This window comes from Cardiocondyla obscurior, linkage group LG13 (genome assembly GCF_019399895.1).
Source record: "Cardiocondyla obscurior isolate alpha-2009 linkage group LG13, Cobs3.1, whole genome shotgun sequence".
Lineage (NCBI taxonomy): Eukaryota > Metazoa > Arthropoda > Insecta > Hymenoptera > Formicidae > Cardiocondyla > Cardiocondyla obscurior.
The window spans coordinates 4,298,277-4,318,674 of record NC_091876.1 but is presented as its reverse complement, the minus strand read 5'-3'; the positions used below and the strand labels follow the sequence as shown (position 1 = coordinate 4,318,674).

The 20,398-nt window shown below is 34.6% G+C and overlaps 3 protein-coding genes across 6 annotated transcripts in view; 2 read left to right on the top strand and 1 right to left on the bottom strand.

The window, feature by feature from the left end:
* Positions 1 to 875, bottom strand: part of Ip6k (Inositol hexakisphosphate kinase) — a 129,350-nt gene extending 128,475 nt beyond the window's left edge. Inside the window, exon 1 of one of the 2 annotated variants that reach the window (XM_070665285.1) lies at positions 190 to 875. The gene's annotated coding sequence lies outside the window, so the exon portion shown is untranslated. The remainder of the gene's footprint in view (positions 1 to 189) is intronic. The other variant, XM_070665287.1, reaches the window with a different exon arrangement.
* A 4,594-nt stretch (positions 876 to 5,469) lies between these two features.
* Positions 5,470 to 9,407, top strand: Xpc (DNA repair protein complementing XP-C cells homolog). 2 transcript variants are annotated; one of them, XM_070665631.1, is made up of 6 exons: positions 5,470 to 5,677; positions 5,752 to 7,426; positions 7,519 to 7,724; positions 7,850 to 8,114; positions 8,216 to 8,384; positions 8,590 to 9,407. In XM_070665631.1, exons 2-6 carry the CDS (start codon positions 5,759 to 5,761, stop codon positions 8,940 to 8,942), a joined length of 2,661 nt encoding a protein of 886 aa, XP_070521732.1. In that variant the 5' UTR covers positions 5,470 to 5,677; positions 5,752 to 5,758; the 3' UTR covers positions 8,943 to 9,407. The 2 variants fall into 2 exon arrangements, with proteins under 2 accessions (XP_070521732.1, XP_070521730.1); XM_070665629.1 differs by having other exon boundaries at positions 5,471 to 5,691.
* Positions 9,408 to 9,540: 133 nt separating this feature from the next.
* LOC139107790 (inactive ubiquitin carboxyl-terminal hydrolase MINDY-4B) lies at positions 9,541 to 20,138 on the top strand. Of its 2 annotated transcripts, none has more exons than XM_070665635.1 (10): positions 9,541 to 13,117; positions 16,961 to 17,046; positions 17,183 to 17,400; positions 17,500 to 17,707; positions 18,129 to 18,194; positions 18,336 to 18,406; positions 18,525 to 18,675; positions 18,839 to 19,038; positions 19,139 to 19,285; positions 19,660 to 20,138. In XM_070665635.1, the coding sequence occupies exons 1-10, from the start codon at positions 12,994 to 12,996 to the stop codon at positions 19,703 to 19,705; spliced, it is 1,317 nt and encodes a 438-aa protein (XP_070521736.1). In that variant the 5' UTR covers positions 9,541 to 12,993; the 3' UTR covers positions 19,706 to 20,138. The 2 variants fall into 2 exon arrangements, with proteins under 2 accessions (XP_070521736.1, XP_070521737.1); XM_070665636.1 differs by lacking the exon at positions 9,541 to 13,117 and adding an exon at positions 13,264 to 15,819.
* The last annotated feature ends 260 nt before the right edge of the window (positions 20,139 to 20,398 follow it).

Sequence of the window (20,398 nt, the reverse complement as noted above, 5' to 3'; positions counted from 1 at the left end):
CGTGACGAACTATCATTCGTTGTATCCCACCCAAATACAAAATTATGCAAAATGTTTAAAAATATATAAAATACATAACACAATATAAGACATATATAAAATACATAACACAATATATGACATATATAAAATACATAACACAATATATGACATAACCTTAAATAAATCAAATTAATAAATCGCACTTACATTTGTAGCTTTCGGTTAGGTTAGAGTAGGTTATTTTGCATTCGTCTGTCCGTCCTTCCTTCCTTCCTTCCTTCTTTTTTTACCTCATTTCCTTCCTTCCTTCCTTCCTTCCTTCAGTGGCAGTTTCTAAATTGTCTTGTCGTGTTGATTTTCTTTGGCAGATCCCGGCAACTGCCACAGCGTGGGAAAAGCGGGAAGAGATTCGCGCCTTGCCAGTCTTCTTTGTCGCGGCCGAAATTCTCATTCCGCTTTGAAAAAGTGACTATCGAGGAACACGAGAAGGACAAAGTGCGCGGAAAACATTTCGTATCGCGGCCGGCCCCGTTCGCCGCTTGGGGCGAGCAAGTTTCTTGGCATCGTTCTTCCCGCCGACGAGAGACTGAAGGATTAAAAGTAACCTCACAGTGTAATACATTGGGTCAACGAAGCGAAGTGCCACAATGGCCGGTCGAACATGTCCGAGGCGGATTGATGCACGGACGTTCCGCGCGCGCTGCTCTCGCTGCGCCCGTTCCGTAACCTTGTTGTTCCGAAGCACTTTTTTAAAGTACGAAAAGAAGCACAGAACGACGAGTGGGATCACTCAGGCGTGCAAAATATGATCACTCATTCTCGCGTAGACGACGTCGACGCTAATTCGTACGCGATACTTTCCTATCCGCGGTCAAACATACGCGAAATTGGGGAGCGATTAACGAGACGTCCTCGCGCTCGAAGCTCCTCAGCTAGACTGAAATTTCGGCCGATGGAGAACAAAAGACTACCGCGTAAAAGAGTGAGACGGCAATAGGTCCCATCGGCAACTAAACGCGCTGTCCTTCTTGCACGGAGTTCTCGGAAACGCCGAGCTCGGCCGAATTCTCGGAAGCTTTGCGTTCAACGCTGAGTTAATCTATTTACATTTTTTATGCACTTGGCGATCTCGAGACGTTTGCTTCCAGAAGAAAATAAAACTAAGCCTTTTTTTCGCGATTCTAGATCACTTTCGAGCTCCCAGATCGTCGCCGTTATAAAACTCTTGTTCGAGCCAGCCCGAAAAATAATCTAATAATCCGAATATTCTTTTTGTTTTGTAAAAATTTATATCTCTTACAAAATCACACGCAATAAAGCAGCAACAATATTTCGAGATAAGAAACAACAATAAAAACGATTTAATTCTTAACACCAATTCTTTTACATAGTTTACTTGGTGATGCCTTGCCACGTTCTATTATAGATATTTTCAATTTTAATTTGTGGCTGATTTTACGATAAAGAGAGATGTAAGAAAATATGTGCATCTATATAATATAAATATTCTCTTAATAATTACACGTTCTTAATTAATGCAGTATATCTAGATGTTGGAGCACAAAAATATATACACTCTCAATATTCATAACGTTTCTCAAACAAATACCATTTTTATCGGTTATTTATTTCCGATTGAACTCATAAATGACGTTTAAGTTTCGCGTGAGCTGATAATTTGAATAACACTGTTGTTTTTATCGACCGTAATATTTAATTATTGACAATAAAATAAATTACATCGAAACACGTGTCGTAAGTGCCCGAGTGGAAATTTATCTAGCTAATCTGATTTTGCAGCTAGTGGTTAGATCGCGGAGTATAAAATAGCACAAATAATCTATTCACATTTCTACTAAAAAATTCTTTAACCAATTTAATGTATCTAAAGATAAATTAACCTGATTGAGTTGTCTTTCTCTATAACTTCTTAAGTTTAATCTTCAATATCGTTTTTAGTTGATTCAAAGAAATTATAAATCTATTATAATAAAGTCTGCTTGATAATGAGTAAAAGATAAAAAATTTAATCCATTTCTATGGAATTTAATTTAATAAGAACCGTCTTACAAGAACAGAAAATGTTAGTCAAAAATTACGTTTAAATCAAATCAACACGAACCTAATAAAAAAATTTCCATACAAATCTAAATAAAATTTTTTTTTTTTTTTAATATAAAAATGTATAGATATGCAGATAACAACAGTATCGAAAAATCGAATATGAATAATAAAAAGTATCGATCTTTATGTTGTCAACAATTTAATATTACACATGCTAAGTGTTCTTTTTTTTTTAACTTAATTTTTTTTTTTTTTAATTTAAATTTCCAACAGATTAAAACTGAGAATAAGTATTTTGAAATCTAAAGTTACAGGCCCCCGTAGTAATTGCCTCGACGCAACTGATTCCACAAATATACATTAAACCACAAAGATTTGAAACTGATTTTGCAGAGTTTAACAACTAGAAACTTTATACTTGAAAGTGGCCTGGGAGTAATTAAAAGTCTTAACGAATGCTTGACACTAGAAACGCAATTTGAATTAGCTACATTTCGATCCAGCTTCCGAACAAACCATATCCCGAAACAGCTGTATCGTATCTGTCTTTCGGTGAACAAGCTACAATTCTCTCATCTCACGCAGTCCTCACGCAGAGGAACAATAGCAAGGTAAAGCTGCATATGTATACGTGCACATTACGCATTACCATGTAGTGTCATTAAAATAAATGAGATTGTATACTAAAAATTTTTTGTTTCTTTTATAAAAAATAAATAAAAAGGATTTTTTTCTTTTTTAATAAAATATCTATTGTTCGTTCATCAAATTAATAAAAGTTCTAAACCCTCCCGAATTTTAGTACATTCTATGCATAACAAGCAATTAATGCGTGCGTGTGAATTTTCTCGGTGAACTTATTATGAAACAGGATTCGTAAATTTCTTTTGAAAATTGATATTTAGAATAAAAAATTTAAAACTTAATTGTTTTGTTAGCATAAATGTACTACATGAATGTAGAAATGTTTGTTTTTAATCATTGCACAATTTAATTATAATTTTCAATTTCATAAAAATCATATTATGTTATTTAAAGACTTCCTTCTCAAGACCGTGACCACAAGTTAAATATAAAAATAAGCGAAGTACAATTCGATATTTTAATATTTTTAACAATCGATACAAACAAATTTCTCTTTATAAATTCATGTAGTACATACATGCATGAAACTGTTCACGGTAGCTTTATGCGATAAATCCGTTCTCCGTTAAAGATGTGATTTTGATAACTTTACACACATACTCTTATCCTGCCCGCCGATATTAACGTTTGCACAGTTGACCTCGCAATTGCATACTATTCCAAGCATTTTGAATCCTTTTGATCATAAGTAAGCTAAACTTGAAAGCATCTTTCAATTGAACATCGAGATATTGATAAAGTTATTAAAATAAAAATATTTTTCTCGTTTGCAATTATAAGCTTATTTTTAATTTGTTTCTAAGTCCGCTTTATTAAAAAAAAAATAAGTGGAACTTATTTAATAACCTATTTAATATAATTAATAAATTGTAAAAAAATATATATATATAAATAAGAATAAAATAAAACAAATATCAAACTCTCAGCTCCAAAATCCCGATTTACCACGGAATTTTTAACTGTAAAAATGAAAAATTCTAAGTCATAGATGCTTTATTTCTCGCAGTTTATTGAATTCCATGCTATATTGGATTCGAAATGTGACCGAACAAGGCAAATGTCGGTACCGGCTTTACACACAAATGCACTTAGGTATTGTACATCGGCCATCGGATCGCCAATTATCCATTACGTCGAACCATATTCAGAGAATGCAGGTGCACGAGATACTGACAAACTCGACGTATCCCGATAAATTGCCGGAGGCGATGCAAGTGCTCGGAGAAAGCCACTAACGCCGCAAAAGGGATGAGCGCATCTATCTCCTCATTATTTATAAACGTTAGTATGCTATTGAAATAATTTATCATTCATAATCAAAAAGTGAACGTTGCTCTTACGCGGTTGTCAGTAACTCAACATCCATCATCATTACTCTATAATACGTGTCGATTTCGTTAGAAAATAAAAATTAATAAAACAAATAATCCTTGTTTCGAAATCACGAAAAAAAAAAAATTTTCGAATTAACGAGATAATGATAATATTAACAAGTTAATAATAAAAGAAATAAAATAAAATTTGAGTAATAAACATTAATGAAGCAACGCAAATATTACTTGTTAGCTCATTTCATCTGTTGAAGTGGAAATTTAATTCAAGGAATCCAGCAACAAACTGTTTTATTCTCCCACATGAAATTATGTTTGATATTTGTGCTTCAGCTTTAGAATTATTTATAATTCTCGGAATCATTTTAAGGGACAACGCATTAAGTGCGCACGTCTATCGACGCGGCAAAAAGCTATGCTGCAAAATTCATGTTGCACACTACCGCATGCACTTAATTTCTCGTATTTAACGCACGTTTTTTTTTTTTCTCCCCCTCCCCCGTCACGCTACATCCTTTATAATTTTTTTATATACCAAAGAGAAAATTATTGTTAAAGTAATATTTTATAAAATTCCCAGTTTTTGTTGGCAAGGATATAAATTTTACTGTCGTGCATAAAGCAATGACTAAGTGAACGCGATACTTATCCGCGTTATCCATCATACCCACGATAGTCAGTCAATTAACGTTATTTATATTATAAAAATTTATCATTAATAAAATATAACTACATATGTACACCGAAGAGTAGATATGGCGTTTACTGCGGCGACAGCGGCTAGCGTACTTAATCTTAAAGACGGTAAATCAGTCATCGGCAATCCGGCCGGCGCGGTATACATACATATGTATAATACATGCGGCACATGTGAAACTCGACGTACACGACGCTTAAGTCGCGTTCGCTAGCTGCCGTCGACGCGGCAAACGCCGTATCTCTCTTCCAGCGTACATACACTGAAAGGCAAGTATAGTATGTGCTTCGACGACGGCGATTAACGTACGTGATCTTGCCGTGGTGTGCGTAGTCTCACACGAAGCACGTGCGTACGTGTGCCGCGATGCGTCGGTCGTCGAGGATTGAAGGGAAAAAGCACGCCACTACTATCTCCGTGCACACATGTACGGCGCTTGTGACGTGTGTGACAACGCACACATCACGCACACTAGCCATCGTCGCCGAAGCAAATGCTATACCTGTCTTTCATTGTACATATAACCGAAAGACATATGTCTAAAATAAATGTGTGTAAATTATATTGTTAATAAAATTTTGTCTGATAATATTAAATATCTCCCTTATTAAATTGCTTACGAAAAAAAATCAAGGAACAAATTTTAATCTAAACCCGAAGTATGAGAGAAAATAACGCTTGTAATGCAGTTGGGAAACTAGATTTGCTATTATCGATATATCAGTAGGTTTATATATCATTTAACGATAAGAAAAACCTACTTCGTAACAATGTATTATTGCGTCTGTTGTCACGCTTTACAGTCACTTGTTATCGCGCTGCCAGCACGTGGAGAGTTGTTTCGCATTATTGTGTAACTGTATTTACGTATTATAAACAGTGACAACCTTACAGAAGTGAGTCAATCTTGATTGAACAATGTTATAAGAGAAAATCAGTCATTGAGAGAAGGATTTAGGTATAATATAACAGGTAAGACGCGACGGTAGCGAGCATTAGCAAAAGGTAGATTATTAAAATAATATTTTGCAGGATCAAAATGGATGACTCTGACGATGACAGTTCCGATAGCAGCAACGATTTCGCCGGCATCACGCCAAAGGACGAGCTAACGGCAAGTTTTTTCTCAATTAAACCGGTGGCAAAACCTAACCTAGTAAGCCACGATAGCGAGGACGAGAGTAGCGACGACGAAAGTTTCGCAGCTGTGCCCGGAAATAATCAGATCGAACTGTTCTCTGAAGTGGTCAAAAATTTGAAAGCCTCACAGTTCACTTGTAATGTTGATGAAAATGATAAACAGCACTTCTCCAAGAGCGATAAGCAGACTGACAAGGACGGTAAAGCAGAAAGGAAGAAGAAAAATATATCGGACGAGATAAACGACGTTTTACTTCAAGGAGAGAGTGGATCTCATGAATTCGATGGAAATGACGACGATACGAACAACGAGGTGAAAGAAGAAGAGGACGTTAAACGTCCTGAAGATTATACAATACCTCAGGAAGGCATCAAGATTACTTTGCCTGGAACCAGTGTGATTTTCAAAAAAAAACCTGGTAACAAAAGAGAGTCTGATCTAGCTGCGCTTCTACGAAAAAAGTTGAAAGCCAATCAAGTTATTATAGAAAAAGTAAGTAGACTCTGTTGGCTGGCATACGGTTTTCACTTAAATTGTCAAGCAAATGATCCTGAAATAATGTCAATGCTGGTGTCTCTTATGTGGTCTAAAAATTATCCGAAAGACGGCTATAATTTGGAATATCTAAGAAGGTTTACGATTTGGTTTAAAAATATGTTTACGATGGAATCGGCTGATAATGAAGTTACTATAGATAAAGAAACATTATTAAAAAGAATTGCCGAGAGGAAAGTTTATAACTATAGAGAATTGATAATATTGTATGTGGCGATAATGCGAGGTATTGGCTTACAATGTCGTTTAATAGTGTCTCTCAATCCACCGCTTGTAAAAAGTTTCACTGACTTGTTGCCTAAAAACAGCACAACGAAAAAAGATAGTGACGTTAAAGTAGAAACAAAGAAAATAATAAAAGCAACAGCAACATCCAAAGAAGATAAGAAAAATGTGAAGTCAAAGAAAAATGATAAAAGTCGCAAAAGTGACAATATAATTCAGAATAATGAAGCTGCGCGACAAAATGCTAATGAAGAAGCAAAAAAAAAGGCGGCAGAGATTCTTCGTTCTAAATATTCGTACGATAAAAAAAGTAAAGATAAGGTAAAGAGCAGTCCATCCAAACAAGAAACTTTTACATCCAAAAATTTGGAAGCAGCTTCAACGAGTTCAAAAAACGTAGAACCATCTCCAAGGCGTTTAAGATCTTATAAAGCACACAACGTTCCATCTACATCAACTAAACAGCAAAACGCTACCAATATTATTGCAGAAAATAATATATCAAAAGAAAGAAATTCTAAAAGGCATTCGCAAAGTGATAATTTGAGTTCTGAAGAAGAGTCATCTAGCAATACGAAAAAAAAACGCAACAGTAAAAGTAAGACACGAGCTAATACTAAAGAGATAAATAAAGATAAAAATCCAGTTTCAACAGATGACGAAAAAAGTGATGATAAATTAAAAAAGAGACAAAATGTATGGGTCGAGGTATATGTAGAGTCTAAAGCAAATTGGATATGTATAAATGTTATAGATGGAAGTGTAGATTGCATAGCTGAGACATATGTGAGTAACTTAGATTTACTTTATATTACTTTATATTACTGTGAGTAACTAACTTATATTTTTATGTCATTTATTGCATAATAATGTTTCAGAAAAAAGCGACCAAGCCAGTATTATACGTAATAGCTTATAATTCGGAGGGATTAATAAAGGATGTCACAAGACGCTACTGTCCACAGTGGCTTTCTGTTACACGTAAGCAGCGAATTGATGAGAAATGGTGGATGCAAACTTTAAACTATTGGCAAGAAAGAGAGACTGCCATGTCGAAACAAGAAGATGAATTATTATTGCAAAAGTAATATATTTTTTTTTCTTTTCCTAATTGTACATTTTTCATTTAACTTGACTTATTTAAATATAACTAAGATAGACGTTACTGAAAGATTATTAAAAACTAATTAAATATTATTGTTTTTACAGAGAATTAGAGCAACCGTTACCTAAAACTGTTAGCGAATGCAAAGGTCATCCATTATACGTGCTTGTTAGGCATTTACTTAAGTACGAAGCTCTCTATCCACCAGATTGTGTGCCGCTGGGACATTTAAAAACGGGAGAAGCTATTTACTCGCGATATTGCGTACATACGCTGTGCTCGCGAGAGACCTGGTTAAAAAAAGCCAAGGTAGTTAAGCCGAAACAAGACGCGTACAAAATAGTCAAAGCACTTCCAAAATATGATAAGGTAAAATTAAGAAAAAGAAGTTTTTTAAAATTAAATAGACAATTGACTTAAACCTATTTTGTAAAAATTATTGTAGAAAAATTCTAACAAAAACTTGGCAGCTTTCAGGCATGAAACTCAAAGACACTGCATTGGAATTATTTGGAGAATGGCAGACTACAGATTACGACCCTCCAGAGGCTAAAAATGGTATTGTACCTCGCAATGAATATGGAAACGTGGATTTGTTTAAGAAATGTATGCTTCCAAAAGGCACAGTGCATATAAATCGTAAGTATAATGTAATTTCTTATCGTCATCAATCTTTTTTACGTTTCAACTACATTGTTTAATTCGAATAAAATAAATAATAAAATGTACAAAGTAAAAAAACAACTGGAAGAATGTCTGTTTTACTATGCAAAGTCAGAAGATCAGATGTTACGAAATAACGATACATATCTCTAATGCATATTCAACGAGGGAATCCTTATAGTTCCAGGATTAAATCGCATCGCACGGAAATTGAACATAGATTGTGCAACTGCTGTGGTAGGTTTCAATTTCGGTTGCATGGGCGCTGTGCCAGCCCTCGAGGGTTATGTTGTATGCGCCGAATATGAAGACACTTTACGAGAAGCTTGGGAAACGGAACAAATCGAATCTGCTAAAAGGACCGCTGAAAAAGCGAGAAAGAAGATCTACGGCAATTGGAGGAAACTCATTAGAGGTTTACTCATTAAGGAGAAGCTGTCGCAGAAATATGACTTTAAAGAAAACTCAACCACGAGCCAATTGAACAAGCGTTCAAAACCGCAAAAAGGAGTTGTAAAAAAGTCCAAAGTATAATAGAACACACATGCACACATATTACCTGTTTATACGATTGCGTTAGATTTAGAATTTAGAAGTACGTATTATCTGGAAACCTTATTCGCATATATTGAATGCCATTAATGTTTAAAACTGATACTTATTAATTTATTGAAGCAGGTTTTCAATTAATACTTCTCATATTGTCGTATAAAGCTTCCTACTCGATAATACTATTTTGATATCAATTCAGATATTAATGTATATGATTTATGTTTTAAACATTTTTGCTCGTATTAAATTATTTTTATAAATATATGTATATAGCTATATGTATGTATAACATGAATTATGTGATGCATTGTGTGTCAATATATACAGTCAATCAGATTATCGAAACTTTTCACGAAAAATATTACAGTTAATTATTAAAATGTTATTTCAAAAGTCTTTAATTTTCATAAAAGAATAATCGAAAGAATATACGTTGAAACTGTGAAAGCATTTGGTTCCTGCGAGTCTTAATGCTCCCTTACCCGTGAGTTCCATCTCTCGTTTTGCCGGACGGTTTGTATTGTCGCGAGGAAATACATTGATTAGACACCATAGTTGAATCATTTAGATCGACATTTTGAATCTTTTATATCTTTACGTCCCCAAACGCGTCGTCTCACGGAACGATCCCTTCGGTCTTACTCCAGCCGTTTCTTTTTATTTTCCATCTTTTACGCGGCAAGCGAACATTGAAATATATCACGCTCTACTTGCTTGGCCGTTTTCGGCTAACCGCAGACTCGTTTCAGCTCTGTTCCTTTAACCAACGATTACTCGGCAGTATTATATACCATAAACTCAAGATTAACCTTTTTTTTTACGCCTTTCATGCTGAGGAATTATCTGGATTCTGAATATTTCCTGCTGAATATCGTAACCGTAGATTCCGCACGTTATCGTTACGCACAATGCATCCACACTCGCGAACGTATCGTTCTCGTTTCGTTCGCGGAAATCAAAGATATTCAAATTTTATAAATGATATTTCTTACGCTTACGAAACAACTAGCATCTAATCCAAATACTTATAAAGAATTTAATTAAATTACTTAAACTAAAGTAATTTTTGAACTTGCTAAATTAGAAACTAAATAAAGGTATATAAAAAAAAATTAGCAAAGTTTAAAATTGAACGTTGTTGAATAAATTGTTTATAAAAAAAAAAAAGAATTTCTTCGAGATCGCGGCAGTTCAATTTGGGAAACGTAATTTGTTTGAGCATACGTAATAAGACTGGGGCAGCGAAGAACTACTTATGTAATTTCTATGGAAGTATGCCAAAGACAATGTTTTCGAGTAATTGGAGTATTTTTGCGAGATAGGCATGAACTCACCCTAGGTGGAGCTTCTATTAGCTTGGATCACGAAAGCCGACCTGGAAACTGGTTCAGCCTGGATTCAGGTTTCTTCTTTGTAATAAGACCGGTCTTTACGGCGGAAGTGTAATGATAATACGCGGGCCAAAAATTATCTTCCCTCCCTTCAAAATTTACATACCGATGTTGCGTAATAATATTATATATTCTTGTATAATTTCTTAAATAAATAATAGAAGCGGTGGTGTTACATTACGTATGGTATATGTTACTGTATCTTTCTGCGTATGTTATTGAAACTAAAATTAAAATCCGTAAGTACAACATTTTTATTCAATCACAGAGAATATTAGGTATATGCATCACGGTACATAAATACCATAATTAGAGTCTTTAGTATTATTTCTTTTGTTTTACAAGGCTTAACAAGTTTTACGCTTGTGTGTCTTGCACTTTGAGCTTTATTAACTTAGCAATATTAAGTATATAACGCTAGGCCACGTGTTTTTTTTTTTTTTTATAAAATGGAAATTTTTTCCATTTTCCAAAGTGTGCATTAACGATCGATCATCCACGCGAGATATATATTATATGATCTTTGCCTTCCCTAGTTCGTCTGAAGTTGATCGATCATTAAGTTTTCACCAGTGCACTCTCGCACGTGCGCATGCATTGCACGGTTCCTGGTGGCTGGTACTACGCCACACAGTTTTACCTGTCGAAATTCATATTCACGCCAATGTTAGGCATAGATACACATATGTATATGCGGCAGTTGCATTCAACACCTTGACTATACTTGTATGTAAGGCATGCGGAGTACACGTCTATTTCAGAACGCGAACTTGAACTTAGGCTCGTTCGAGCACCGACAAAGAATAATCAGGAAATTGGCTATTAGGAACGAGAACAAGAAATTTCGATTCATTTTGAACCGCGAGAATGGCGAGGAAATCAATTTTAAGATATCTTCGATTTTCTTATTATACTCCATGCGTTATCTGCCAATCACCCTTTTTAATAAATCGCATGCATATTGTATTATTGGAGAACGTAAATTACATTTTAATTTAATTTATCGTACGGTGCTGCAATAATGTCTTTTATTTCTATTTTAGCGAATGTTTCGTTAACAAGATGTAACAATTAAACAATTATCTTATTTTACAACTATTTTAATTAGAAAATTAATTTGAATAATATAATACTATTATAATACTCTATCTAATCAAGCAATTATATGATACTATTTTTATCCTGAAAAAATGTGAATAAGTTCCTTTTTTTACACCGCAATTTCGTTAAAGTTTTCTCCAAGTGCAACTTCATTTCCGATTGTCTATAAGCCAGACGCGGGAATAACACGAAACGCATGCAAAGATGCGCAGCTCTGATAGATCTATAAGATAAGACGATTCTCCGTACACTTGTGCCGAATACAATAGCTTAGATATAGAATAGACGTGTGCCAGGTGTTACGCAGGTATAAAAGCCGGATTCGGGTACGTCAAGGCTGTTAGTACACGTGTAACAATTAAACGAACGTTATCCCGTAATCGAGATTGATATTCATCGTCAGTGGATTTTGAAAAAATTAAATCATAAGTATACTCATATAAAAGTAAAGCAATTATATTCGATAAAACGTTACTTTTGCACCGATAGTCTGCTTTTAGATTGAAGAATTGTCTTTAATAGTGATTAGCGAACGTGACATGTAAGATGAGTCGGGTGCAATAATTTAATCGGCGAAATTGTTGTGTTCTCTTTTTAAACCACCCTCTGCAAGGGGTGCTCGCGCGGCGTGAGTCGGCTAACAATAAGCTGAGTCAGCTCGGGGGTGCTAGTTAAGGTTATTATTTCTCGCTGCACGTCTGACGGTATATCGTCTGTCAGTTATCGCAAGTCAATGAAAGTACAAACAGCATTGTTATATTCGCAAACACGTAGTACTCGGTTAAAGTGATTAGGTTGAATATCTCTTCAATTTATGCAATTGCGTTAAACGTATAAAAAAGAAGTGTTAATAATAACGTAATAAAGAAACGAGATTGTAATTTGTTAAAAATATAACTCAGCTAAAGCTTATTTATTAAAAAAAAAAAATTTAAAAAAAGCATATTTATAAAATACACTCGTTTATTAATTAGTATCGTGTGCAAACGTATGTATAATATTTTAATATAATGCATCGAAATTAATTTTAATTTTTAACTATACTTTTAAATAATATAATAAGGTATACTTGTACGTATAAATAATTTATATCACGTACTTCAACTTTTAAACGCGAACGTGAAAGTTAAACATTGATTATCAGAGAATCCAGGAGAACTCGTAGGCAAGGCACGTTATTTTTCCTGCATTCCTTCTTTAACGGGTAAAATGAGAAAATACGAAATAACTACGACGAGTGAATCCACGCGTTTTTGCGGAAACGAACGGAATTTTATGAGCCGTCGAGTTGCATCAGGCTGTGGATCATAAAGCTGACGCATGAAGCGAAAGAAAGTACGCGTCTTTTGAAACAAAAAGAAACGTGTCACTGAACAAGCTCGATATGCAATTTTTCATTTAAATAGAAAAAGAAATAAATAATTGCAACGGTGTTCAGAAACGATCTGTTTACGTATTCGGTATTTTTAAGTCTTTTATATCGTAAGTGATGTGCCGGAATATAAATTTCGAATAAAGACACAAGAGGTAAGCTTGAGATCATGGCTGAACCTGATATGACAGAGGAGAAAGAAGCAACTGTAGCAAACGCGACGTCCACCTGTGATAAACGACATTGCAAAGAAGTGCGGAAGGAAAAGTTACCTCCGTATCTTCGGGACAAAGGTATTTAATTTCAGCATTTAATTAAAAAAAAAAATCTTAACTCACTGAAAGATATAATACTATATGCTACGTCATTTATTACGATTGTTTCGGTTACTTGAGCTGTTTCATGATACGTAGTCTGCGATTAAGTTCTATATCTAATTATATGTATGATAAGAAATTAGCTTAATAAAATTAAACAAAAGTTTTTATTAACGCGGTATTTTTTTTTCCATTCAATAATGCAAGGTTTTAGTTAAATATTATCCTTGTTGTAACTTTCGTTCTTCTCTCAAGTAAGCGAAACTCATTTGCCTTGTTAAGACAATCGAACGCAAGGTAAGGATGCAATCAGGCGTAATTCTGTAGAACGTACAAGCGTATGCACTGCAGAAACGTAAACGGTCGAATAGATCGATACGTCTTCTCTCGACAGGCACCTCACAAATGTAAATTAGGGGCGCAATATATCGGGGTGTGCAATCGCCAAATGCAGATGGTCGTTCCGGCGCGAATTCGTAATTCGATATTTTGATTGCACGCAAACACGCGATCGCTTTCGAGCTACGAGGTAGTCGAAAGGCCGCGCTGAATGATACGTAACGTCTTTGCTATCTAAAAAAAAGTCCGATTATGGTAGCAGAAGCCATAATTTCTCTCTCGATTTTCGGGATTATGATTTTAATCTATTTTATAAATTTATAATAATTTTAATACCAATGTTAAATAATTTATATATTTTTTTTTTCCTTTCCAGAATTCATATATTAATTGTGTTCGAATAAAAAATGTTATAAATTAATTCTCTTCAGAAATTATTAAAATATAATAAACCTTGATAAAATTTCTATATTTTATTTGATTTATTTTAATAATCTCATTGTTAATTATTTGTCATTGTTTCAAGCTTTACTTTAAAGTTTAAGAGCATTGAGCATAGTAAATGTAACTAATTTTACGACAAATTTTTATGTAATTGGCATTTTTGTCTACACGTTTACTTACTAGTGTCCTGTCAAATCTGTCAAGGTCTTGTCATAACAATCGATCAACTCGTCGAAATTGTTCCGGGGAAACAAGAACCTTGCCCTCAAATTTACTCTATCTTACCCCTGTACACTTCTCTTTGTTATATCCGACGTACACGCGAGAAGTCTAAAGACCCGAACACATCCATCGTGTATACAACAGTATCGCGTTAAAACTTGAACCGTCTCCTAAAGCACTTACTAGAAGGAACATGTAACGCACAGAAAGTTAGATAGCTTTAACCCTTGTTACATTTAATCACATGCATGTAACGGTGTAACTGATGCCTTTATTATTTCCTATATTCCTCATTCAGCCAGCAAAAGAATTTTAAGAATTTTATTCTCTATCCTATCCTATTAAAAAAAATTCATGTTCGAGAGTTAACGTCAGCTGTCAATGTTACTATTTTCAAGACTACATTTTTATGATTATTAAATGATTTTTGGGGCTTGATCGAACACGAGTTTTTTTAAGGAAGACGATTTGGCTGCTCGAAAGTAACAGCTGATCTCGCATTCAGAATCGGAATAGCGAAAAAGCAAGCTCGAGCGTCGAGATTGCTTGGTTTTTGTTTCGGGGGATGAGCCTCGAGCTCGGGAGACGCCGCGCGAAGAGACACCGTCTCTTTTTTCACGCGGTTGTCTCTTTTTGGCAGCTTGAAAGCAACAGCTGATCTCATATTCAGAATTGGAATAGCGAAAGAACAAGCTCGAGCGTCGAGATCGCTTGGTTTTTGTTTCGGGGGCGGATCTCAAGCTCGGTAGACGCCGCGCGAGGAGACACCGTCTCACTCTTTTTACGCGGTTGTCTCTTTTTATCTAAGGACCGAAATCTCTAACGGTCACTTCAGTATGGTTGCGGAACCTCGGGCGCGAGGACGTGTTGGTAATTGTTCCGCAATTACGCGTATTTACCGCGTAGGGGATCGCGAATAGAAAGCATCGTATGCAAATAAGTGTCGACTCGGAAACGAACCATCATTTTATATACTTGTGTGTTATTTTACTCACCGTTTCGTGCCTCGAAAAAGTGATCGGAAAGACAAGGTTATGGCATCGGTGGAGTGCACGAAGCGTCTAACGTGAACATTGCCGTGTCGCGGACACTTCCGACCCGCTTCACTCGCCGTGTCTTTCAGCGACATTCAGCGGTCTCTTCCGGCGATCGCCATTGTCGTCAAGACGCGAGATCTGCACCTCGCCCGTCTTCTTCGTCGCGACCGAGGTTCTCATCCCGCTTCGAGCAAATGATTTTTGAAGAAGATAGTGCGCGGCTCGTTTCGTTCTCCGATTCGCGCGAGTTCTTTCGACACGCCGTTCATTCCGCGGACGAGAATTAATTGAAGAATTAGAAGTGACCTCGCTATTCATCGTAGACAGTTTCTCGGGTCGAGATCGAGGACGACTCGAGTGAAAACTCGGCGGAAGTGTAATGAGTAACGCTACGGATATCGAGAGTGCGAATATGATGGTTCGTCGCGTTTAATCGTAATTTTAATCGTAAAAAATCGCCGCGATAACCCTCCCGTCAGTCTTTCGATCGTTTGTCTCTCGAGTGTTAGTGATGATAAAAAAAGCAGCGAAGTGATTTCAAATGCTACAACACGTCAGGATAATCCAGAATACTACCACGGAAGGAAGGAAGGAAGGAAGGATGGATAGAGGGATGTACAATCTAACCTAACAAAAGTAAGTGAAATTAATATAATTAATTAATGTCCAAATTTAATGACGCTCGCGAATTGGGATTTTTTTTAGGCTCTACATATAAACTTTGCAATGATTTTAATATGTATATTAATATACGATAATGTATGCTTAAAAAAATAATTTATGAATAATATTAAAATAAAAATTTTATATTTATTAAATAAATTTTATTAAATATTATTAAATAAAAATTATAATTGTTCTTTTTTTTGTATTATACTTTTCTCTTTTAATTTGTCTTTTTTTTTTTCTTTCTACTCCTTATTATATTTATTATTTTATCCCCTTTCATATATTTCTTTTTCTGCTATTTTCGTCCCCATTGTTTTCAGGTTTTCCCATAAATTACCTATGCCAATGACCACACTTGCATTCAAATTGAAATTCTTCGGAGTACGGCATGACAAATAGACATTAGTAGGGCATGTCTATCGTTTTCAGCCGTCGTATCTCTTTTCAAACATTCGAATTGACACCTTCCGTGCGCGATCGGTCCGAATCCCCCGCCACGACAAGATATTTCGCGAAATGCTTGCACGCATAAGCGTCGCATATCAGATCCTATATAAAGGAACGTGTGGATTCCGACACGATCTCAATTGATATCCGATATTCTACCGGCATAGTACCACCGGGTGACAACTGGCTGTGGAAGCTATCCGAGAACCGCCCTCATTAACGAAACCGTTTCTTGCATTTCAATACTCGCGTTGCGTATATCTCGCAAAGTATTAAAGTACAAAAGAAAAGTAGTGTCATTCAGCAGTAAATTAAAAATTACAACAATTGTACAAAGAGTTGTACAATTATTATCAGTTACATAAAGACAATTTGTACATGTAGTATTCAATTTTTTTTTTAATAAGTGCGTTATTACAATTAAAATATAAATATTATAAAAGAATTACAGCTGATACTTTTCTTTACTTTTTTTTCTTAATATTGCGGTATTAAAAATATTTCGAAAATGTTGCTGTCAACTCGAGCAGCTCGGTACGCTGCTCTTATGGCTGAACCTGACGAGCTCTATCCAGGTGTAGGAAAAAAGAAAAATAACATGCAATTTTTATTTCCGTTCTGTTTCGTGGTAACTAATATCTTTTGTTTTACGAAATTTCAGAAAGGATACTCTATCCACGTAATACGAGAGCTCTGCCAAAAACGCCCGTGATCGGTGGACAGCCTATCGAAGAAGAAACGTGCATGGTAACTTTCAAAATGCATAACCCTCGTTGTAAATATAATAAAAAGTTCTATGAGTTTACGTATAAAAATATTATAAATGTCTAAGCTAAGATTTTGGGGAAATGATAGTCTTATTAATGCATTTTTTTTATTACAGGCTTTGAGAACATTGGTTTTTGGTTCCTGCGCAAGTCCACCTAAAGTCGAATGGGCAAGAACCGGGCTAACTTTACGGCCGTATGGCCAAAACCTGGCATTTGGATTAAGAACGCCTAGAAATACGACGAGAGGCCTTGTCACTGCAGTGCAAGCTGTTATGTTGAAACATTTTCTGTTTAAATGCGACAAGCAAGATCTACATGTAAATCCCGAAACGTAAGTACTTTTATGTGGTACATACATTTTATTTTTATCGAATAATATGAAAAGTTTTCAATGCTTTTAAATATTAACACGTTAATAAAAACATTACAGCTTGCTGAAACCTTCATACGATCGACAGATTCAAGTGTTAACTAGTGCTATATCGGAGATTATCTGGCGTTCTGCAGGTGGTTTCTCTGTATCGACATGTCCAAATGTCGTCAGCAACATCATGCCAAAAGCGATAGTAGTTTTACCACAGGATATACCGTATTTTCAACACAGTGTGCAATATTTTCAAGATGGGTTAACGGAAACGGTATGTTTTTCATTTTAAAGAATATAAAAAGTTGTATAAAATTATCTTCAATAATTTTATTAACGTTTCAAGATTTGTCTCTGTTATTTATTTAGAAATAATATTTTTTAATTAAATATAACAAGAGAAAAAAGCCGTAAATTTAACATTCTTGCGAGTAAAACTACTTGTGCACTAATGCATCGATTCTATTTCTATCGCATCGTAACAAATAGCGAAGTAAAATGTAGATTTCTCGTTTAACTTATTTACGACAAAATAGAATGTGCCTGAAATTATAGTCTGAATATATATTTGCCAAGTATGTTAGAGAGAAGTCACAAGATTGCGTGATATGTCTCTGTCAGTCCGGTTGACAATCCATTTTCTACAACGTTATTAGATCTAAGTGCACTCCTTGTAAGGTTGCTTTGTACTCTAGCTACATCTTTTCGAGTTCAGTTCTTTGGAAGATCTGGAGATATTTATCAAGAGATACTTGTATCTGGTAAGTATTTACGTAAGATAACTAAAATATTTAATTAATTTGATTAAATGTCAACTATTTTCGCAAAACTAATAAAATTGTTTTACACGAAATTAATTATATTTTTTATAATATATTTTATCATAATTTTTATTATATAAGTTTCACGATGAAGGTGGACCCGGTGCAAAGTTACTTCTATACAGCGCAGTATTATCGAGAGGACTTTCAAAGTAAGATATTTTTTTATTTTCAGTTTTTCTCATTCTATTTTAAATTCAGCAAAAAAAGAATTGCTTTAATTAGACGATCAAATTCGAGTTATTAATATATGTAAATGTTATATTTTAGAGTTCGAAATGATTTAGAAGATCCGAAAGTATCAATTCTCAGTGGATGTCCAGAAGAAGGTCCAATGAGTATTGTTATCTTTGTTTTAACTGGTCGTGTTTCACCACATCTTCACAACGGAGTGCTCCATGTTGGTGACGAAAATACATATGTAAGTTTATAATAAGTTTCTTTTTTAGCATTTACAAATTTATATATTGTATTTATTGATTATATTTATAACAAATATTTATTGCAACTTTTATTATAGCCTTATTAAAAAAAAAATGTTTTTAAATTCCAAAGTTAATATAATATAATTAATTTAAAATAAGGCTATACCGCAATGGGGCGTTCTTATGAGAAGCGAGGTTGGATTCTTAGTTCACGAAGGCGATAGTAACGTGGGCAGACAACCAGGTTCTCGATTGAAAACACCCAGTTTACCGATATGGGTGACTCATTGTCTCGGTCATTATGGCGTGCTCTTCAACACGAATCGAGAATTACTACGAAATTATCACGCAGAACGACGGTATATATGTAATTTTGTGTATTACTCCATGTTTTCTTACAATTAATCTTATTAAAGCTTCAGCACAATAAAATATCACTTATTCTAAATGTGTTCAAAGATTCGAGATACAATATTTCACCTGCGGTGGCAGTCATGCTACGTTGACGGTGGATACCCGGGTGAACGAAGCTTCCGGAGGATCAGATGCAACAATGGAAACTGCGGATATCGCCGCGACACCGTTAGAGAAACTCATTCGATCCAAGTTAGTATTTTATATAAATTTTACTTGAGTCAATTATATTATTCTTAATTTTGCAAAACATACACACCTAGTTCTACGTATAAAAACGTTACATACATATGTACATTTTAATAAATTTTATTATTTTTATAAATAATTTTAGTTCATCGATTATCGATATTGTTCATCCTCGATATAATATATGTGCATCGGCTTTAATTTAATTTCTCGTGTTAATTGCCGAAGCTTTTTAGCGCGGGAAAAAAAAGATTAAGACCACTATTGTTTTCTCAATTACGAAATGATGATACGATACTTGCGAAACCCCTCGACTGTTACTAGTATAAAATTCAAGGTATCATCTCTTCTACTTATTGTTTCACGCTGCACCAAAGGTGGCAGGATGCTCTCATACAATGGAATGGAATGCCGGTGATGTGAGAGATAAAAAAGGATGACGATCAAACCTATTCTTCCGTGTTAAGCTGTGCATCCGTGATTTCGCGTGATATTAATCGTTTAGCAGTTACTGATGACTATGCAAAAAGCACGCTTATTCCATCGAAGGCTTTTGCTTATTCTTAATTATTATTAATAATGTACGTCCATGTAGAAATTATGTACACATATTGCAATGTCGAATGGTAAAATTGTCTGACGCTTTCTTAAACAATACATTAGGCATTTATATAATAATCAAAGACCTTGATTATTTTATAAAATATATACTTTGATTGTCAAAAAACAATCGTGTTAAAAGATTATTTTATACAAATTATAACATGTGTATTGTAACAAAAATGTATGTTCCATAATATATTGTTATGCTTAACTGTATACTTGTAAAATAAAACGCTTGAAATTCAATGTTAAATCTTGTTTCTTTCTTTTTTCTTTTTTAACGGATACTCATTTACCGAGATGTACCGTTCAGTCAATGACGAACAAACCCTTGCCAAAGTTATCACGCGATTGCGTGGAAAACGATATGTTTTCTTTGACTCATATGCATACAGCATGCACTCGTGTTTGGCGGAAAAAATATTAATTTTCTTTTTTCGTTAGCATTATTAGACGGTAATAAAACGATGAAGAACAATAAAGATTTTTTTTTACAATTAAATAGCATGACTA

Coding starts and splice junctions, on each gene's coding strand:
- LOC139107790 (XM_070665635.1), top strand. CDS start 12,994: ATGGCTGAACCTGATATGACAGAGGAGAAAGAAGCAACTGTAGCAAAC. Junction 17,047..17,182: donor TCGAAGAAGAAACGTGCATG/GTAACTTTCAAA, acceptor TTTTTATTACAG/GCTTTGAGAACATTGGTTTT. Junction 19,039..19,138: donor AATTATCACGCAGAACGACG/GTATATATGTAA, acceptor ATGTGTTCAAAG/ATTCGAGATACAATATTTCA.
- Xpc (XM_070665631.1), top strand. CDS start 5,759: ATGGATGACTCTGACGATGACAGTTCCGATAGCAGCAACGATTTCGCC. Junction 7,725..7,849: donor GATGAATTATTATTGCAAAA/GTAATATATTTT, acceptor TTGTTTTTACAG/AGAATTAGAGCAACCGTTAC. Junction 8,115..8,215: donor CACTTCCAAAATATGATAAG/GTAAAATTAAGA, acceptor AAAACTTGGCAG/CTTTCAGGCATGAAACTCAA.